Source organism: Chrysoperla carnea, chromosome 1 (genome assembly GCF_905475395.1).
Source record: "Chrysoperla carnea chromosome 1, inChrCarn1.1, whole genome shotgun sequence".
In the NCBI taxonomy this organism is placed as follows: Eukaryota; Metazoa; Arthropoda; class Insecta; order Neuroptera; family Chrysopidae; genus Chrysoperla; species Chrysoperla carnea.
Window position 1 is genome coordinate 33,990,245 of NC_058337.1, and position 17,103 is coordinate 34,007,347.

Here is a 17,103-nt window from a genome sequence, read left to right on the forward strand (position 1 = left end):
AGGGAGCCGTAAAATGTTAACTAAACAACTCTATCACATTAAAAGAATTAATCCGCTTTATTACTAACGCTTAGGGTTGCTATCTCTCCAGATTTGAAACTACCGAAATCGTGTAGTCTCTCCAGAGTTCTGTAAAAAAATACATTTTTTTGTTATTTTGCTTCATATTAAATTCGACAATTTTTAGTAGCTTTTATTTTAAATAAGAATATTTAATTATGGAAAAGCTGAGCACATAAAACATCAATAATATTGAACAGTATTATAAATCGGAGGTCTAGTCAGATTAATTTCACTATCTCCCGATTTACCGGAATTTGGAGGTAGCAACCTTACCATAACGCTTCACTTCGATTGTCTGATTAAATTCCGTTCTTATGTACTTTTATGTATAATGATGCTACATTGTCCGAAATATAGCGAACCGCGGTTTCCATTACATGACCAAATTAAAATAACGACCCTCAAATACCCTATTGTAACACGTCCCGTGGCACCTTACGTCAGGTATTTTTTATTTGATTTACCCTTTCTATTTTTCTTCTTTTGTAACTCAGATTAAAGCATTTATCAAAGTTGGGCAAAGTAACTAATAATGGGTTATTGTATAGGGTAAATTAGGGGGGAAAAAATATCCAAGTTTTTTTTTTGTCCTGGAAACACACAATGGCCCTATAAACGGCAGATCACAATTTTTTAACTTTTAAACAACGATTAACAAGAAAAAAATTATTGAAATTTACTAAACGATTGTTTTAAACATCTGAACCATGAGAAATTTCTGATCTGTGAATGTTTGAAATACATGAAGTACAGGTCCAGTAGTCTGATAATTTTTTTAGCACTGATCTTTCTTCTTTCGTGTAAACGTGGTGAAAAGTGAAAAATAATAATTTAGTCTGTACTTTTTTAACCACTAAGCTAGTCGGACATTAACGAAGGGAGCTGTACACTCAGCCCGCGTCTCTGCTCTATTATCAACATAGAACATTATACAATTCTATGATTATCAATCTATTACTGAAATTAATAATTGGCGGGAATAACAGAAACTTCAAAAAATAATATTACAATTTTTTTTATTGATTTTTCATTTTTTTTAATCTTAAATTACAATAAAAAAAATGTACATTTTATTTCCGTTTGTTAAGACAGAAATCAAGATTCTTAATTTAAGAATCAGCGATTGTTACTTCAACTTCTACACCTGGTTCAATTGAAATTGATGTAATTTGTTTAACAATTTCAGATGGTGAATGTAAATCAATTACACGTTTATGGATACGCATTTGGAATCGATCCCATGTTTTTGAACCTTCACCACAAGGTGTTTTACGTGTTGTAATACGTAGAGTTTTTGTTGGCATACGTACTGGTCCCTTAACACGTAGCTTTTGTTTCTTTGATCCAGATATTAAATCGGCACACACTTTTTCCAATGATCGTACATTACGTGATGTCAATGTAATACGAATTCGATGAATTGGAGCAGACTCGTGTCCGGGTTTCTCTGGATTTGTTTCTTTTAATGAAGCCTGCAATATTGAGGTTATATTAAAACACGTGGTTTAAAATAATATAAAAGAAAAACAATTCTTTATTAAATTATAGTTAAATAAACATAAAACATATTTACCATTTTAAAAATTCAATTTCAAATACTGGTCGAGAATAATCTTACTGATCAGCGCTGAACCAGTAATTTACAACTGTATTCAATGCTTTACGACATGAAAAAGAAATTATATCCTGTCGGATATGGATCGTAGTCTAGCCTAGCGGACATTTATACAATGATTATGTGGGCATGCGTATGTCTTGGCGCTATCATTCAAATATTTCGGTAAAATGATTTTAATAAATTCAACTATTTTTTTAATAAGTCTATAAGTAATTACTAATTACCTAGGCAAAAAAAAAGCGAAAAACGTGTTTCGTTAAAAATGCACAATATTCGTAGGCATGTAACTATACTTGGTCCTTTCAGGTTCTATCAAAGCTCATTTTAACAATTGTGTCAATTGGAAATTCAAGACTTATTTGACGCACAGCACGTGTCGTACGCCATTTTTATGAAAACTTTTATGTTATATACCCTTTATATGAAATATAACGGAGTTATAGTAGTATATTAAGCTTAGTCTCAAGTTTGTAATATTAGAAATATTGATGCTAAATACAAAATTTGGTGTTCATAAAATCATCTAATTATTCCATTTCTGTGTTTCCGTCTGTCTAGGCGTCCATCTGTCATCACGATATCTTAAAAACGAAAAGAGATATCGAGCTCAAATTTTTAGTGGATGTTAATTGAGAAACATAAACCGTGAGAGAGAGAATAAAAGTTTAAAGGAAACAACATTTTTTTCGAAAAAAAAAAACTATAAATTAAGACAAATCTTAGTTTCAAGTTTCTCAAAAACTATTATTAAAAAAAGATAGACATTTATATATAAATAATAAAAGATAAACATAATGTGTCTATTGTTTTTAGTTTTCATATTAAATCCATCCGATAATATTAAAAGGGTTCAATTTTCGAGGGAAAATTTTTTTGTATAAAAACTCATTTCAACTAGCATGTAGATTCCAAAAAATGCAAAATTTTCAGGGGAAAATGGTTGCTTTTTTATTATTGATGAATCTATTTTTTTTTAAACTTATCATAATTGTTTATAAAAATAATGCACATCACACTTGTATTTCAATAACAAACACACACTGGTATTTCAACTACTTAGCTCAGTCAATTGTTTATTTTCACTTGCTTTTGAAGTAAAATTTCTCAAAATTTGAATAAAAACGATGAATTTACAAAGAAAATGAATCTGCAAAAAAAAATGGATATCCTTTTAAAAAATGAAATAGGCCTTCATTTGAGCTTTAAAACCCACTATTTACGATAAAACTGAAGTAAATTTTGTAGGATAAATATTATAAAAAATTGCCTGACTTAATTATGACGTTATATTTTTGAACGGTCTATTTTTTCAAGTCTATGGATGAACCAACCTTCTTGTTCTATATTTTAAATAATAACACGCAAGTGTTGTAGCAAACGCGCTGCCTTCAAACATATTTTATTTATAAAATTATGTGATTATTTCATTAGGTGCATAACCTCAAATATTTATTTAGGTTCGTTATTTTGGATAAGAAAATTTTGTTCATCGTAAATTTGTTTAGTTTTTAAAACATTATTATGTTCCGAACCTTTAACTACCGTTCACAGCCTGTTTTAAAAAGTAAGGGCTATTTATAATTTTAATATTAATTAAATTCTAATATAATTATTGTTTTAGTTGTTGTAAGAAACATAAATGTAAAAATTCGTCGTCAAAATGAATTATTTGACTTGGAGAAAAAACGTCAAATAGAATCAGTTGGGCGAGTTGAAAAAATTGAAGTTGACTACATTGGAAATCCCGAACAAAAAGTTTTAACTATGAATAAAGATTTATCGACACCGTATAATTGTGCACAACGTAAGAAAAACTAATAAAATCTGGAATTTCGAAAGTTATTTTTGCCTCTTATTGGCTCCAAAATTCTTATATATTCTATTTGTTAGATAAAAGAATGTAAGGGATAACTTTCAGGTCATATTCAAAACGTATAAGATTTTTGACGCTAATAGAAATGCCGATTTTAGAACTCTAGCCAAAATCTGTTTATTGGTATTAAAAAAACATTTAAATGAGATTTTTTTTATAGATTTGGGCCAGTCTGTAATAAATACAGCTGCTCTAGCGTTAGTGGATAATCAACCTTGGGATATGCACCGACCTTTAAAGAAAGATTGTCAAATAGATTTTCTACATTTTGAGTCACGTGAACCATATATCTTGAACAAAGCTTTCTGGCGCTCTTGTAGTTTCTTGTTAGGGGCTATGGCAACAATTGCTTTTAAAGATAACATTAATTTATTGTTACATAGTTTTCCGAGTCCGCAAGTACGTTCTGGGAGTTTTGTTTACGATATTGATTTAGGATTAGAACATTGGAAACCTACACCAGAAGAGCTACGTGTTCTATCGGCAGAATTTATACAGTTTTGTTCAGCTGAACATAAATTTGAACGATTGGATGTTGGACAAGAAATCGCTGAAGAAATTTTTAAGTGCAATAAATATAAATCCGCACAAATTCCTGACATTGCTGAACAAAATGAAGGTACTAAAATTTTGTTTAGTATTCCCGCAATATTTATAATGGGTGTTCCTCCATGAACGCATTCGGAGTATACAGTGGTAAAGAAAAAATGCTTACCAAGCAAGGCATGAGTTACTTCAACTTGTGATGTACCATTAATGAGATAGTCTCTATGTGTGGCTTATTAGGTAGCTATGTTTTTATTTCCAAAGGAAAAATTTAGTGGCTATAGCTGATAAAGAGCGCTTTTTTGTGCGAAATATATAATAATAAAATTTAAATTTGGTTCAAAGATTATTTCGTATCCTCAATATAACTTAATATTGTTTTAGTGCTTCCGGTTATTATTTTGTACAAATGTAAGAATTAACAAGCAAATATTTAAAAAAAAAATGTACTTTTAGAATCAGGAACATTTCTAGGTTTTTTTTTTGTTTTTGTACTTGACGGTTTTTGAGATTGACGATAAAACCACAAATATCTGTGTGTCCGTGAATATCAAAATCGAAAAAATAACAAAGTTTGTTGTGTTATTTGCTAGAATTTCGAAGAGTCGGGATAGAAAGCTCTAATCCGGTGGTATTTTGACGACCGGGTCTTCATTTTCTTCGGAAAAAGATTATTTTAGTAAAATAGTCCCCAAATGTAGCTCTCCTTAATGCTCAATAATGTTGCTGTTGACTGCATTCTAAACAGAAGATAGTATAAATCGTTCCGTAAAAAAATCATAACTGTCAAACATTAAACATTTGTTTTCTAAAAAGCCTGTTGCTATTGACTCCGTACGTGGTCATTGTAGGGACAATCAAATTGACGCTACCACTTTCAGATGCAAATAATAAATAAATTTGTTGTAAGTATCAATAATATTGAAATAGCAAATGTCAAATTAAAATTGTTGAAAAATAACAATTAATTGAATTTGTTGCATTATAAGTTGTGAAAATAAGAGACGAAATTGCATAAATATTTTTTAATTGTAAATTAACATAATTACTTATTTAATTTTGTTAGAAAATAATATTAAATTTCCAATGTTGAACATATATACAATCAATAAAATTATATGTCCATCCCATACAAATATTAATAAATTAGTGTATCGTTACCATGGAAACGCGTCAAATAAAACTCATGCACTGTGCGAATAGTTCATTCAGTATAGTAATATAGATTAAGGTAATATATAAGGACATATTATCCTAATATAGATGACCCTGGTTAGTTTTACAATAATAGTATCTTTCATCGTTAAATATTTGTAAACGGCTCTAAATAGTGTAAGTGGGGCTAATTCATTACATTGTCAACATCATTACTTCGCCCTATCTTAGAAATATGTTACGGGCGCCCATATGCAGGTGTTCACCCAATAATGACTTTGACTTAAGCATATAATACAATATATTTAGACTTATATATCTGTCTTGATTTTCTAGGTAAAGTGACTTTATATAGAGTTGGTCATCATATAGACATATCCCGAGGTCCAATGATATCAAATACAAATTTTGTGGGTCGTTGTTCTGTTGCGTCAGTTCATAAAATATTACCAAACGAAACATTATATCGATTTCAAGGAGTAGCATTACCAAAAACACTTATTTTAAATCATTTCGCGTACCGAATATTAGAAGATCGTGCTAAAAAATTGGTTTGTGTTACTAAATTTTATTAGTGTTTATTATTTGACCCTAATTAAATATTTGTGTTTTAGAATCAAGGTAGACTTCCAACTGAAACAACACAATCGATAGATGAAAATCGTCGCACAGTATTAGCTTAAGGTTTTTTTTTACAAAAATAAAATTGTTGTGTGTTTTTAATTTGTAAATATATATTTAATAAAAATATTTAAATATCAAAGTCGTGTTTTATTTTAATCTTAATTTGTGCCATTGTTCTGGAAAAAATAATTCCTTACTAATTCAACAGTTTCAAAAGAAAAGAAAATCAATCAACAGTTCATAAAGAGATAATAATTATTTTAATAAAACCGAGCATTGAAAAATACTAAAAGCTGGTTATAGACATGTCTTATAGTGTCCATCCGCCTTTTTAGGGTCGAACAGTTCCCCCGGAAACGTTACCTAAGATTCCCCTAATATTTTATTTCTTAAACTGTATAACAACAAATTGCCATTTCGAATTTTAGGGTGAAAACAATATTTCCAAAAACTTTTGTTTAACATTTTTTACCCAAAAAATATTTAAAAAGTTAAAAATGCAAAAAGTTATATATCTATCTATATTAGAAATTATACAATATTTCACGTTATTGGGTTTCAACTACTGAAATTCGAGAAAGGGAGGAGCAGCTGTCTTTCCCAAGATACTATCATAGACATGTTGGGTAATAAGTAACGGATAAAAATTGTTTTCTTGTCCGCGACCTCTTCTAATTTTAAATATAAAACCCAAAAATTAAAGTTGATGATTGTTAAACCTGATTTTTTACTAGGTATTCAAATTAAGATGATGACTGTAGTCTGTTTTATGCATTTTATTAAAGTATACCCCATTCAGGAGCAATAATAAAAGGTCCTGAAGGGGATATAATTTAACAAAATTATTTTTTATCATCAATTTTTAAGAATTAGAATTGGTTATTTAAAAAAAATTGTATTATATTTGGTTATTCATTTTATGATTTCCTTCATGTATGTATACAATATTGACCTCTTTTAATTATTTCAAACAAAATAAAGCTTAGATAGTTTTATTTATAAATTTTAAACTTATCAGCATTCGAATGGCCCACGGGGTTATTGCGGGCATCATTTTTTTTGTTGATTATAGATAATTTGGTATTTCACTGTTTCTAAAGGTATGAAATAGATATATTGAATATATTGAGAAGAACAAGAACCAGCATATATTTGTTATGAAAAAGAGCATACAAACAAAAAACAAATGTAATAATAATCTGATTGCGTCTGCGAAATAAATACAGAACAAAGTATTTTTAATAAATTAAATTAATTATAAATTTTATTTATAAAAGTAAGAACTGAATAATTATCAATGTTATATTAATTAAGTGGTTATTATTGAATGTTGTATTAATTAACCCCCGGTGGTGCGATTGACGTTTAATTAACGTAAAAATGTTTTTCAAAATATTTTTATATTTCGCTTTAATTATTTATTGTAAGTATCAATAATATTGATTAAATTCAATTTTTTATTAATTTTTATTTTCTTAATTATAGGTAGTGCTTACAAGTGCCAAGTTACGGATCCAGTTTGGTCTAAAACGTATACTGTCCAGGGTACTATTTTAATTCCCTATGCCGAATTAGTAGAACCATTTTGTGCATGGTAAGAAATTCTATCATATTAAAATGATATAAGTAATTCAGAATTGATGTGCGATTAGTAAAGTTGCCAATAAATTATCGTAGAGAGAATTGTTAAAGGTAGTCCAAATGTTTTAGAGTTTAGTAAATGTAGCGAGTTAAAGCTACTTTTCTCATATTAATGCTCTTTACTTAGACTTTTTTTATTAATATCCGATTTACGAAAATGTAATTCGCGACTCCAAGAAACTACAGGAGGCACTTTAATGGCAGTTGAAGGGGGAAAAAAGCTGTTTATACCAGATAAAGAAACAAACAACCATAGACAATATAATTAATTTTATATCATTGGCAAATCTAGTTCGTAAGTGAATTAGTAGAAATTTCCTTTTTATGTCATTTAATTATATGCCATGGAGGTTAGAGAGAAGGAGAACGATCGCTGTAAAAATAGTGTCCCAGAAATACGGACAAAATAAGTGAGGCGCTGCGATCGCTAAGTTGTCTCAATAAAAGCAGACTGTTGTTATTTTGTACATTATGCTCATAAACAGCTAACTTCGCAGATACTACTTACCGACGAATTTTCAGGGACAGGCGTGCTAATGCTTTAGCGCGTAGCGATCGTTCTCCTTCTCTCTAACCTCCATGTTATATGCTCTAAAATAATGTTTACACCCTACTTCTCATTTCATATTTAAATCAGTAGAGGTCAGGTCAGTATTTTGGAATCGCGAATACATTCTTTAATTAAATGACTCATATTTTTATTTTTACAAGGTAATTAACTATGCAATCTGTATCAAAGGTTTTTTCCAATTTCAGAAGATTTTAAGATTAATAAAGAAATCAAATGAATTTGTATTGTAATGAGACTATGATTCACCAATTTGCATTTAAATGTCATATCGAAATCATTTTGCAAAATTGCGATAAGTTAAAAAAACAGTCAGTCAGATGTACACATATTCTGCTTGCACTGGGCTAGGTACCAAAATTTAAAATGTTTACAATTATAAAAATTGCTAAATTCCGGATAATAATGCTCCGATAAATTATTTCTGATAAAACATCTCCATTTTACATGTATAATATGTTTACACTTGTTAAATGATGGCAAATTTGAAAGTTATCTTGATAAAATGTGGGATGTAGTGAAGAATATTTTTTTTGAAATTCATTAGACCGATTTTAGGACCGCATTATAAACAATATCTGCCTATTAATTAATTATTATATCATGTATATGAAATATACAAAGGTATACTAAATTTAGTCCCAAGTTAGTAACGCTTAAAAATACTGATGCTATGAACAAAATTTTGGTATAGGTGTTCATAAAATAACCTAATTAGTCCATTTCCGGTTGTCTGTCTGTCGGTCTTCTGTCGTCTGTCTGTCCGTCTGTCATCACGATTACTCAAAAACGAAAAGAGATATCTAGCTGAAATTTTTATAGCGTGCTGAGGACGTAAAACGTGAGGTCAAGTTCGTAAATGAGCAACATAAGTCAATTGAGTCTTGGGTCCGTAAGACCCATCTTGCAAACCGTTAAAAATAGAACAAAAGTTTAAATGTAAAAAATGTTCTTTATAAAAAAATAAACAACTTTTGTTTGAAACATTTTTTCGTAATTGTATAGTATTATTTGGGTATATCAGTTATATGTATATGTGTGACATGTATGTATTTGTAATGTGACAGTGTAATCAACACTGTCTATTCAGGATATTTCAACAATTAACTCAGTCAATTGTTTGTTTTTCTTAAAATTCATACTTTCTGAAATTAGAAGTAAAGGTCAAAGTTCATTTTTGTAATTAGTTTGTTTCCCTCAAAATTCCATTTTACGCAACTTTAATTTGAAAATCCCGTATTTATCTTTTGCATTTACATTATCAATCTGTTAACTTATTTGACAAGTGATATTTACAATATTTAAAAAACCACCGACAAATGTTTCGAGTATAAAACTTTAAATTTGCACTTGAAACATAAGAAAACTCTCACCTAAATGACGTTTTTCCTTATAGTCTTCTTCAAATTGAACCGATTTTGAAGATTATGGCCATTTTCCTTAATGTTTCCGGTACGAAATCTTAAATGCGCGCTTGAAACACAGCACTGTCCATTTAATTACCTTTAAAACAAAACAAAAATCATCAAAATCGGTTCATACGTTTACGAACTACGATACCAAAGACAGACAGACACACACATAGCGGTCAAACTCATAACATCCTTTTTTTTGGTTCAGGGATTAAAAATAATTTACATGTTTTGTTTGTAATTTACAAGAAACTAATCTACTATAAAATGAGTAACGCAATCATATGTATCCATACTGTATATGCAATTTTGAAAAAGACGAATTCAAAATTTTCCTGGATGAAGTTATTTTAAAATAGTAGATTTTTTTGCCACCACTATTTGTTTTATGCTTTGTGTTTTATTCTAGGTATGATGGGGTGTCCAAAGCATCACGAATTGATTACTATGGTGGTATGGTAAAAACATACCAACTAGCCAAGGAAAATGATTATGGAGTATCAATAAAAATAGCTCCAATCACCACCGAAGAACAATTAAATTCAATAACATGTTTACAAGTGAATGGTACTGGTGAAAATCCAATAACACCACAAAATGTTTTACCGGATTTACGTGGTTTCACATGTGTGGGTGAAGAAATTATTGATGGTATTAAAACAGAAAAATTACAATTCAAACAAGAATTTGGTAACAAAATTAATAAATACACAATGTGGTTACGATACAAGAAAAATAGTGATGGTGGCTTTACCCCAATCCCTGTACGATATGAAATGAAGGGATTTAACTCGCTGTTGGGATCGCATTATGATCATTATTATTTGAATTATGATTATTTTGATAATAGTGATATTGCATCTGAAGTATTTGAAGTTGCAAATAGTAAGTAATATTTTTTTTTTATTCAAGTTCCTATTTTAAAAAAATTTCTAGTTCTATTTTGCCTCAACGTACCCACCTTCATGTCCCGTACATGTAATTGTTCCTTTGCAAAATTGCTTAAATACACTTCTACATATCTCAGGAGTGATTTCTTGAACCGTTTCCTTTATTGTCTGTTAAAAATGGTCTACTCGAACTTTCTCAATTTGTGGCACCTTGTACATTCGATGTCAAATGTGAATAGTTGAATGTTAATATTTTCGAAATCAGAGATTTTTATAAAGAATATCTTTTTTTCGTAAGCCTTATAATAAAAAAGTTTTCCATACGTAGCCAACTTAAGTAGCACACTACATATTTTCACTTTAGTTTTTCCAGTTTTTTACACTGCTCGCTACAATTTTCTAATTAATTCGATTTTAATAAATAGTTTGTAGTAATATTTTTTTATCATAAGTTGATAAATTGTGACTTGGAGTTAAGGAAGTTGAATCGAGACTAACTATACTCAAAAATCACTCTCAACTCACAGTTGAGAGAGGTGGAGAGAGTTTTGAAAGGACACTGTCAATTGATGAAAACTCTTTTGATGATACATGTTATTTGAACCGCCAGACCTTCAGGGCGCCGGGTTTAGATTGTTTGGGTCCGAAACCTTGGATCCACCAATCCCGGGAGCAATTCAAGCGGAGAAGCTACACTCTTACCTGGAGACTTCTTGCTTTCGGGCGACAGGGATCTATTTTCGGTACCCCTCTTATGTATTTTTATAATAATTATTATTAATATAAACCACATTCAAAACATTTTATACCAAGACTTCTTTCATAGCACGGAGTACAAGATTCAAGGTTATATATTAGGGCTTAAAGATTCTCTACTTGATTCCATATAGGTCTCCAGAGATGGGGATCTCTGATGATCCCACTTTTAGGGTCTGTATGGAGAACAATGAAACCTCCATACATGTTATTTGAATCGCCAGACCTTCAGAGCGTCGGGTTAAGATTGTTTGGGTCCAAAACCTTGGACCGTTTTTTTATCACTACCTACTTATTAGCAGCTTGGTTTGGATTTGAATCTAGGAATTTCAAGAATTCAATAAGAAATTATTAATTTCTCCTTAATTAAGACATTAAAAAAAAATTCTTATATTTTCAGATATGACATGCGTTGGATTCCCAGGGCCTGGAGATAAACATATTTACACATTCAATCCAATGCGTGAATTTATGTTACCACATTACGAAGGTCACGTAGATTTTGAATTTGATAAATTTAAATCAAAACATAATCGACAATATGAAACAAAATTAGAACATGAAAAACGTAAAGAAATATTTAGACAAAATTTACGTTTTATACATTCCAAAAATCGTGCTCAATTAGGTTACTCATTAGGCGTAAATCATTTAGCTGATCATACCGAATTAGAATTAAAAGCTTTACGTGGTAAACAATATACTAGTGGATATAATGGTGGTAATCCGTTCCCATATAGTGAACTTGATATAAAAAAAGCTCTTGTAACTATATTACCTGATCAATTAGATTGGAGATTATTTGGTGCTGTTACTCCTGTTAAAGGTATTTAGATTTAAATAGATTGGGAGACATTGATACAAAATTAAGAGTCATTTGTTATTAATATGGCGACTGATAATATGTTAAATTACGTAGCTTTTGAAAGAAAAATGATGGTCACAGCGCTGGGCTACGGAGCGTAATTGCAGGATGGATAATTTTTTTAAAATAATAATTTTAGAACAAACAATCGTGAAAATTAGAATGGCGTACTTTTTGACGGTTCCACCAAATGATTTAAAATTTTGTGTCAATGTCTTCCAGTCTAAAATATTTGGTTTCAGTAATTGGTTTCTTATCATTATTTATGTTTATTTAGATCAATCAATCTGTGGTTCTTGTTGGTCCTTTGGTACAGTTGGTGCCATTGAAGGTGCTTACTTCTTGAAAAATGGTGGAAATTTAGTTCGATTGTCTCAACAAGCTTTAATCGATTGTTCATGGGGGTAAGCTTGTTTGTTTTACGTTAGATCAATCAATGAATGATAAAAAAGAGTCAAACCTATTAAGATAGAATGTCCGTAAACCCACTTTTTTACAGAATGAAATAAAATTTTGAGTGGAATTTAAGAATAACCGTTCCCTTGAGAATTGCTGAATTCAATAATTTTTTGCCCGTCAATTAAATAATATTTTTAATATCCAAGTTGGAACTTTTTACATGGGTTAAAAGTATCAGTTGACTAAAACTGACACATTTAAAATCATATCTTAAAAACTTTTTTACAAATCCTGTTCAAAAACAACTTAATAATACTTAATTTATGACAAATTTGTAGGTACCAAAATAACGGTTCTTGCCCGTCTTGGTAAAAAAATAAAATAAATAAAAAACAATTTATAAATATGTATTCATACGATGTATACGTATTATGTACAGTTACACGTCTGTTGCCATGTTTTTGGGGCAGAAAACGTCTAAAACTTTTGGTGATACACTCATAAATTACGTAACGCTATTTTCTATCTTTTTTAACAATACCCTCCTTCCTCTATGTAACTCAAACTAAATATCATCTGTACAACAAAACGAAGAAAAAATTTAAACTTGAAAAAAACATTTTCTGTTACAAATTATAATTTATCTGTACTGTGTCACATTTATTTCAACCAACACCCTCCGCACTGTAAAGAATCGTCATTCATAACAACAATCCTTTCCCCTTCAATTTGTTACGTAATTTATTAATGATCGATTTTTCTTAAAATTTTGCAATGAAGTATTGATTTTATTTTTAAATTTAGTTATGGAAATAATGGCTGTGATGGTGGTGAAGATTTTCGAGCTTACCAATGGATGTTAAAACACGGCGGCATTCCAACAGAGGAAGAATATGGACCATACTTAGGGCAAGATGGTTATTGCCACGCAAATAACGTATCTTTAGTTGCTAAAATCACTGGTTTTGTTAATGTTACAACTAATAATCAAGATGCGTTACGTTTAGCTATTGCTAAACATGGTCCAATTTCTGTTGCAATTGATGCATCACATAAAACTTTCAGTTTCTATTCTAATGGATTATACTATGAACCAAAATGGTAATAAAAAATTTTATTAATATTTTATAAACTGAACAAAAAATGACATAATCATTTCCGCATGATCGATCTCAGATATTTTAAGGCTTAAAAGCAATTTTCAATTGATTAATCACGAGTAGTAGAATTCGATTTCTTTAAGGCGGGATGAGATAATGTATAAAAACTACCAAAGCGAATATTTTTGCTAGGTTATTTTAGGGTTGAAATGTAATTTTCAATTCATTAATGGACATTTACCGATTTAAAAGATCGAGCGAATCAACTTTTTTTTTTCAGCATAACTTTGTTTCACCGTGAAACCATTTATCGAAAGATACCTTTAATAAGAAAATTACTCATTAAATCTCATTAAAAGTATGCAAAAGTTCTTCGCTCAGCAATTCTATTATATTAAAAAATCTGCCGATAGGATCTTGAGTTCAGAGAAACCTTTTTTGACACTTCTCCCCACCATGCAAAAAGAGAGGTGTATATAAGTTTATCCGCTATGTGTGTGTCTGTCTGTTTGTCTGTGGCACCGTAGCTCTTAAACGGGTCAACCGATTTGAATGCGTTTTTTTTTTTTTTTTTTGTTGGAAAGGTAATTTGATAGAAAGTGTTTTTAGCTCTCGGGGTTAGATAATTTTTAAATTTTGTAAATTTTACTTGTGTATTACAGATATTCTAAATCTATCTAAATTTCAACGTAATATACAGAGTCTATCACACGTCAAGCTGTAGTAAAATTATTTTTCTACAAATTTGCTTATTACAAAGTTTTCAATTTTCCAAATATTATTCAAGAAATTTTCAAAAATAAAGAAAATAATATTAACGAAGATAATATTATCATTTTATTAATGGTAGTTACATCGGATAGGATAACTTCTAAGATTCATCCCCTAAAGATTAAGCGTAATTGATAATACGCTGTATAAGCATCCCCCGGCCAAAATTAAACTAAAGCTGACTCTCTGACTCGTATTAAAAAAGGAAAAAATCCCCATAAATTTGAACTAGGTTGAAAAAACTAATTTAAAATTATCCCCTCCTTTCATGAACTTCTGTATAAATTTAACATTATAGAATAACACATGCAAAATTTTATCAAAAATACTAGGACTTATTATACTAGGTTTCATCCTACAGCGTGGTAGGTGGAAGTTGTTGTCCTCACTTGATTATTTCTAAAACTGTCTTTTTTTATCGTAGTAAAAATGGTCCTGATGAATTAGATCATGCTGTTTTGGCAGTGGGCTATGGTGTAATGAACGGTCAATTATATTGGTTGGTTAAAAACAGTTGGAGTACTTATTGGGGTAATGATGGATACATTTTAATGTCGGCAAAGAATAATAATTGTGGTGTTATGACTGATCCAACATATGTTACTATGTAATTGGTTTTTTGAATTTTAAATTCTAATTAAGTTTATTTTTTTAAACTCTATATAGCACTTAGTAAAAACTGAATTGAATATTGGACTTGTTGTAAAGACTGATCATAGAAATGTAAGGTTATTTCATAGAAATGTAAGACGAACAAAAAAAAAATGTATACAGGGTTTAAAAAAAATTTCAATTGCATGAATTTTTTATATAATATTATAAATAAATGTGATGATTTCGGAGACTCCCAGAATATTTTATGTTTAGTCTATCCAAGTCCATAGTTTGATTTTTATTGAAAATATTATACTGAATGTAATTCCAAAATTTTTTTTGGTTTTCCATTAAATAAATAAACAGAATATAATACATTGATGTCGATTGATGTGAACATCCGAATTGTTTAGTTTTATTTCTCCCCTTAAACCGCCTATTTTATAAAAACCTGTAATACTGTTTTTTTTTGGGACATTCAGAAGACAATTATAAACAAAGCACTATAGAAAATCTTTATGATGTTTAGCTTTCGGATAAATTAGTTGAAAATTTGGTGAAATGTAGTTCTTAGCATGTTAATCGATATCTCCAAGATTGCGAGTATTTTCAAATTTTATTGATTAATTGCGATATACAATGAAAATAAGAAGAATAAAAATATAGCAATACTAGAATTTGATAAAGTAATATTACAGTCTGTCCCTAAAATGTTAGTAATCTAAATATTTTAAATTTACTGTATAAATAATATATACAGTAATATTGGTTTTGCGTTAGAGTTTTTAAACATTGGAAGTATGTAAATATTTTTAACTAAGTAGTTTTATATTAAGTTTAACGCCCAACCGGCTTTGGCCAAAAAATACTTTCGGTGAAACCTCCAGCTTCGGCTAGAAAGTCGATCGAAGTCTAAGATTCCTACCAAACGTTAAAATTGAACGAATTCGTATGAACGAATGAGCGAGTGTGACGAACCGGACTTGCATAGCGAGGAGTCACATTGCGTCAAGACAAGTTCATACGCGCGTTACCGTTTTGTATTTATCTCAATTTAATTGTGATAGTTATGGATCAGAAGTAGAGAAGACCATTGCTGACTGAATTAAATAACCTCCTTATATAAGCCCTATCCTTATCCCTGTTACATTATAAACGTGAAAGAAAGGTTATTTGTTTGTTTGTGACGCTTTCACGCAAAAACTAATGAATGGATTTGATTGAAACTATACAATAATATAGCTAATACATCAGAATAACACATAAGCTATAATTTATAAAGATACAAAAAAAAAAATTAAATTTAGTCTGACATTTTACTGCACCATCTATGATCATCATTTTAAATCATAAATTAAAGATTTATGTAAAAATGGTAAACGTTAACATGAAAACTGGTAAAAATACAATTCATGGCCATCTGTTCTGATATATTCAATGAATTATGACTATTTTGCATTAAAAAAAATTGTACATATTGTCTGTAGCGATAATCGATTAATCTGTTTCGGCTTCGGTCAGAAATCGACCTTTCGTCGGAAACAAAATTTAAATTCTATGCCTACATAATGCCTGGAATAGATTTTTTCAATAAACAATTAAAATTAATATACTTTTATGAATATTTTATTTTTGAAACGAAAAATTTTGCACGCAACGCTTTACAAAAATTATAGAAAAATGCTGACGTTCTGTCCACGAAGGACACACTTAGACTATAGAGCACATTGTGATACCATATATGTGTTTTACCACATTTCCGCTGATAATTTAATTTATCAACTCCTCAATTTCAGAGTCTGAGTGCACCTCCTTCATGCATATAAAATGCACTACACCAGCCCATCACATCTATTAATTAAATTAATTTTGTTGCGACGACGGGAATCGAACCCGCTACCCTAAGCATATTGCGGACGGAATTGGTTAGGCCTTAACCTACTAGCTACTGAGCTAATAAGGCGACAAATGTTGACGTTATTTAGTACTATTTTTTAAACACTTACAGTTTGCATATTTGCAAAATTTGTCGAGATACCTATTACCTATATTTAATGTATTATGGATCACCAGAAACAAACCGAAGAATTATATTTGTCAAAATGTTGGTCTCAAAAGAAAGACCAACATTTTAATAAGTATTCGGAGGTATACATGCTGGCTTGGGTACAATAGAAGCCCTCGTACATTAGGCTAGTTATTACTTATATATAGTACAGTAAAAGATG

At 29.9% G+C, this 17,103-nt stretch overlaps 3 protein-coding genes across 3 annotated transcripts; 2 read left to right on the plus strand and 1 right to left on the minus strand.

Moving 5' to 3' along the window:
• Positions 1-1,062: 1,062 nt before the first annotated feature.
• LOC123305378 (40S ribosomal protein S20) lies at positions 1,063-1,784 on the minus strand. The gene is made up of 2 exons (XM_044887080.1): positions 1,637-1,784; positions 1,063-1,535 (listed from the first exon to the last, which is right to left on the minus strand). The coding sequence occupies exons 1-2, from the start codon at positions 1,637-1,639 to the stop codon at positions 1,173-1,175; spliced, it is 366 nt and encodes a 121-aa protein (XP_044743015.1). The 5' UTR covers positions 1,640-1,784; the 3' UTR covers positions 1,063-1,172.
• Positions 1,785-3,078: 1,294 nt separating this feature from the next.
• On the plus strand, positions 3,079-5,965 carry LOC123305363 (39S ribosomal protein L39, mitochondrial). Its single transcript, XM_044887059.1, has 5 exons — positions 3,079-3,245; positions 3,303-3,485; positions 3,715-4,173; positions 5,592-5,806; positions 5,870-5,965. The coding sequence occupies exons 1-5, from the start codon at positions 3,203-3,205 to the stop codon at positions 5,936-5,938; spliced, it is 969 nt and encodes a 322-aa protein (XP_044742994.1). The 5' UTR covers positions 3,079-3,202; the 3' UTR covers positions 5,939-5,965.
• A 1,174-nt stretch (positions 5,966-7,139) lies between these two features.
• LOC123305350 (digestive cysteine proteinase 1) lies at positions 7,140-15,078 on the plus strand. Its single transcript, XM_044887041.1, has 7 exons — positions 7,140-7,302; positions 7,365-7,473; positions 9,910-10,385; positions 11,547-11,972; positions 12,289-12,415; positions 13,215-13,511; positions 14,706-15,078. Exons 1-7 carry the CDS (start codon positions 7,260-7,262, stop codon positions 14,890-14,892), a joined length of 1,665 nt encoding a protein of 554 aa, XP_044742976.1. The 5' UTR covers positions 7,140-7,259; the 3' UTR covers positions 14,893-15,078.
• The last annotated feature ends 2,025 nt before the right edge of the window (positions 15,079-17,103 follow it).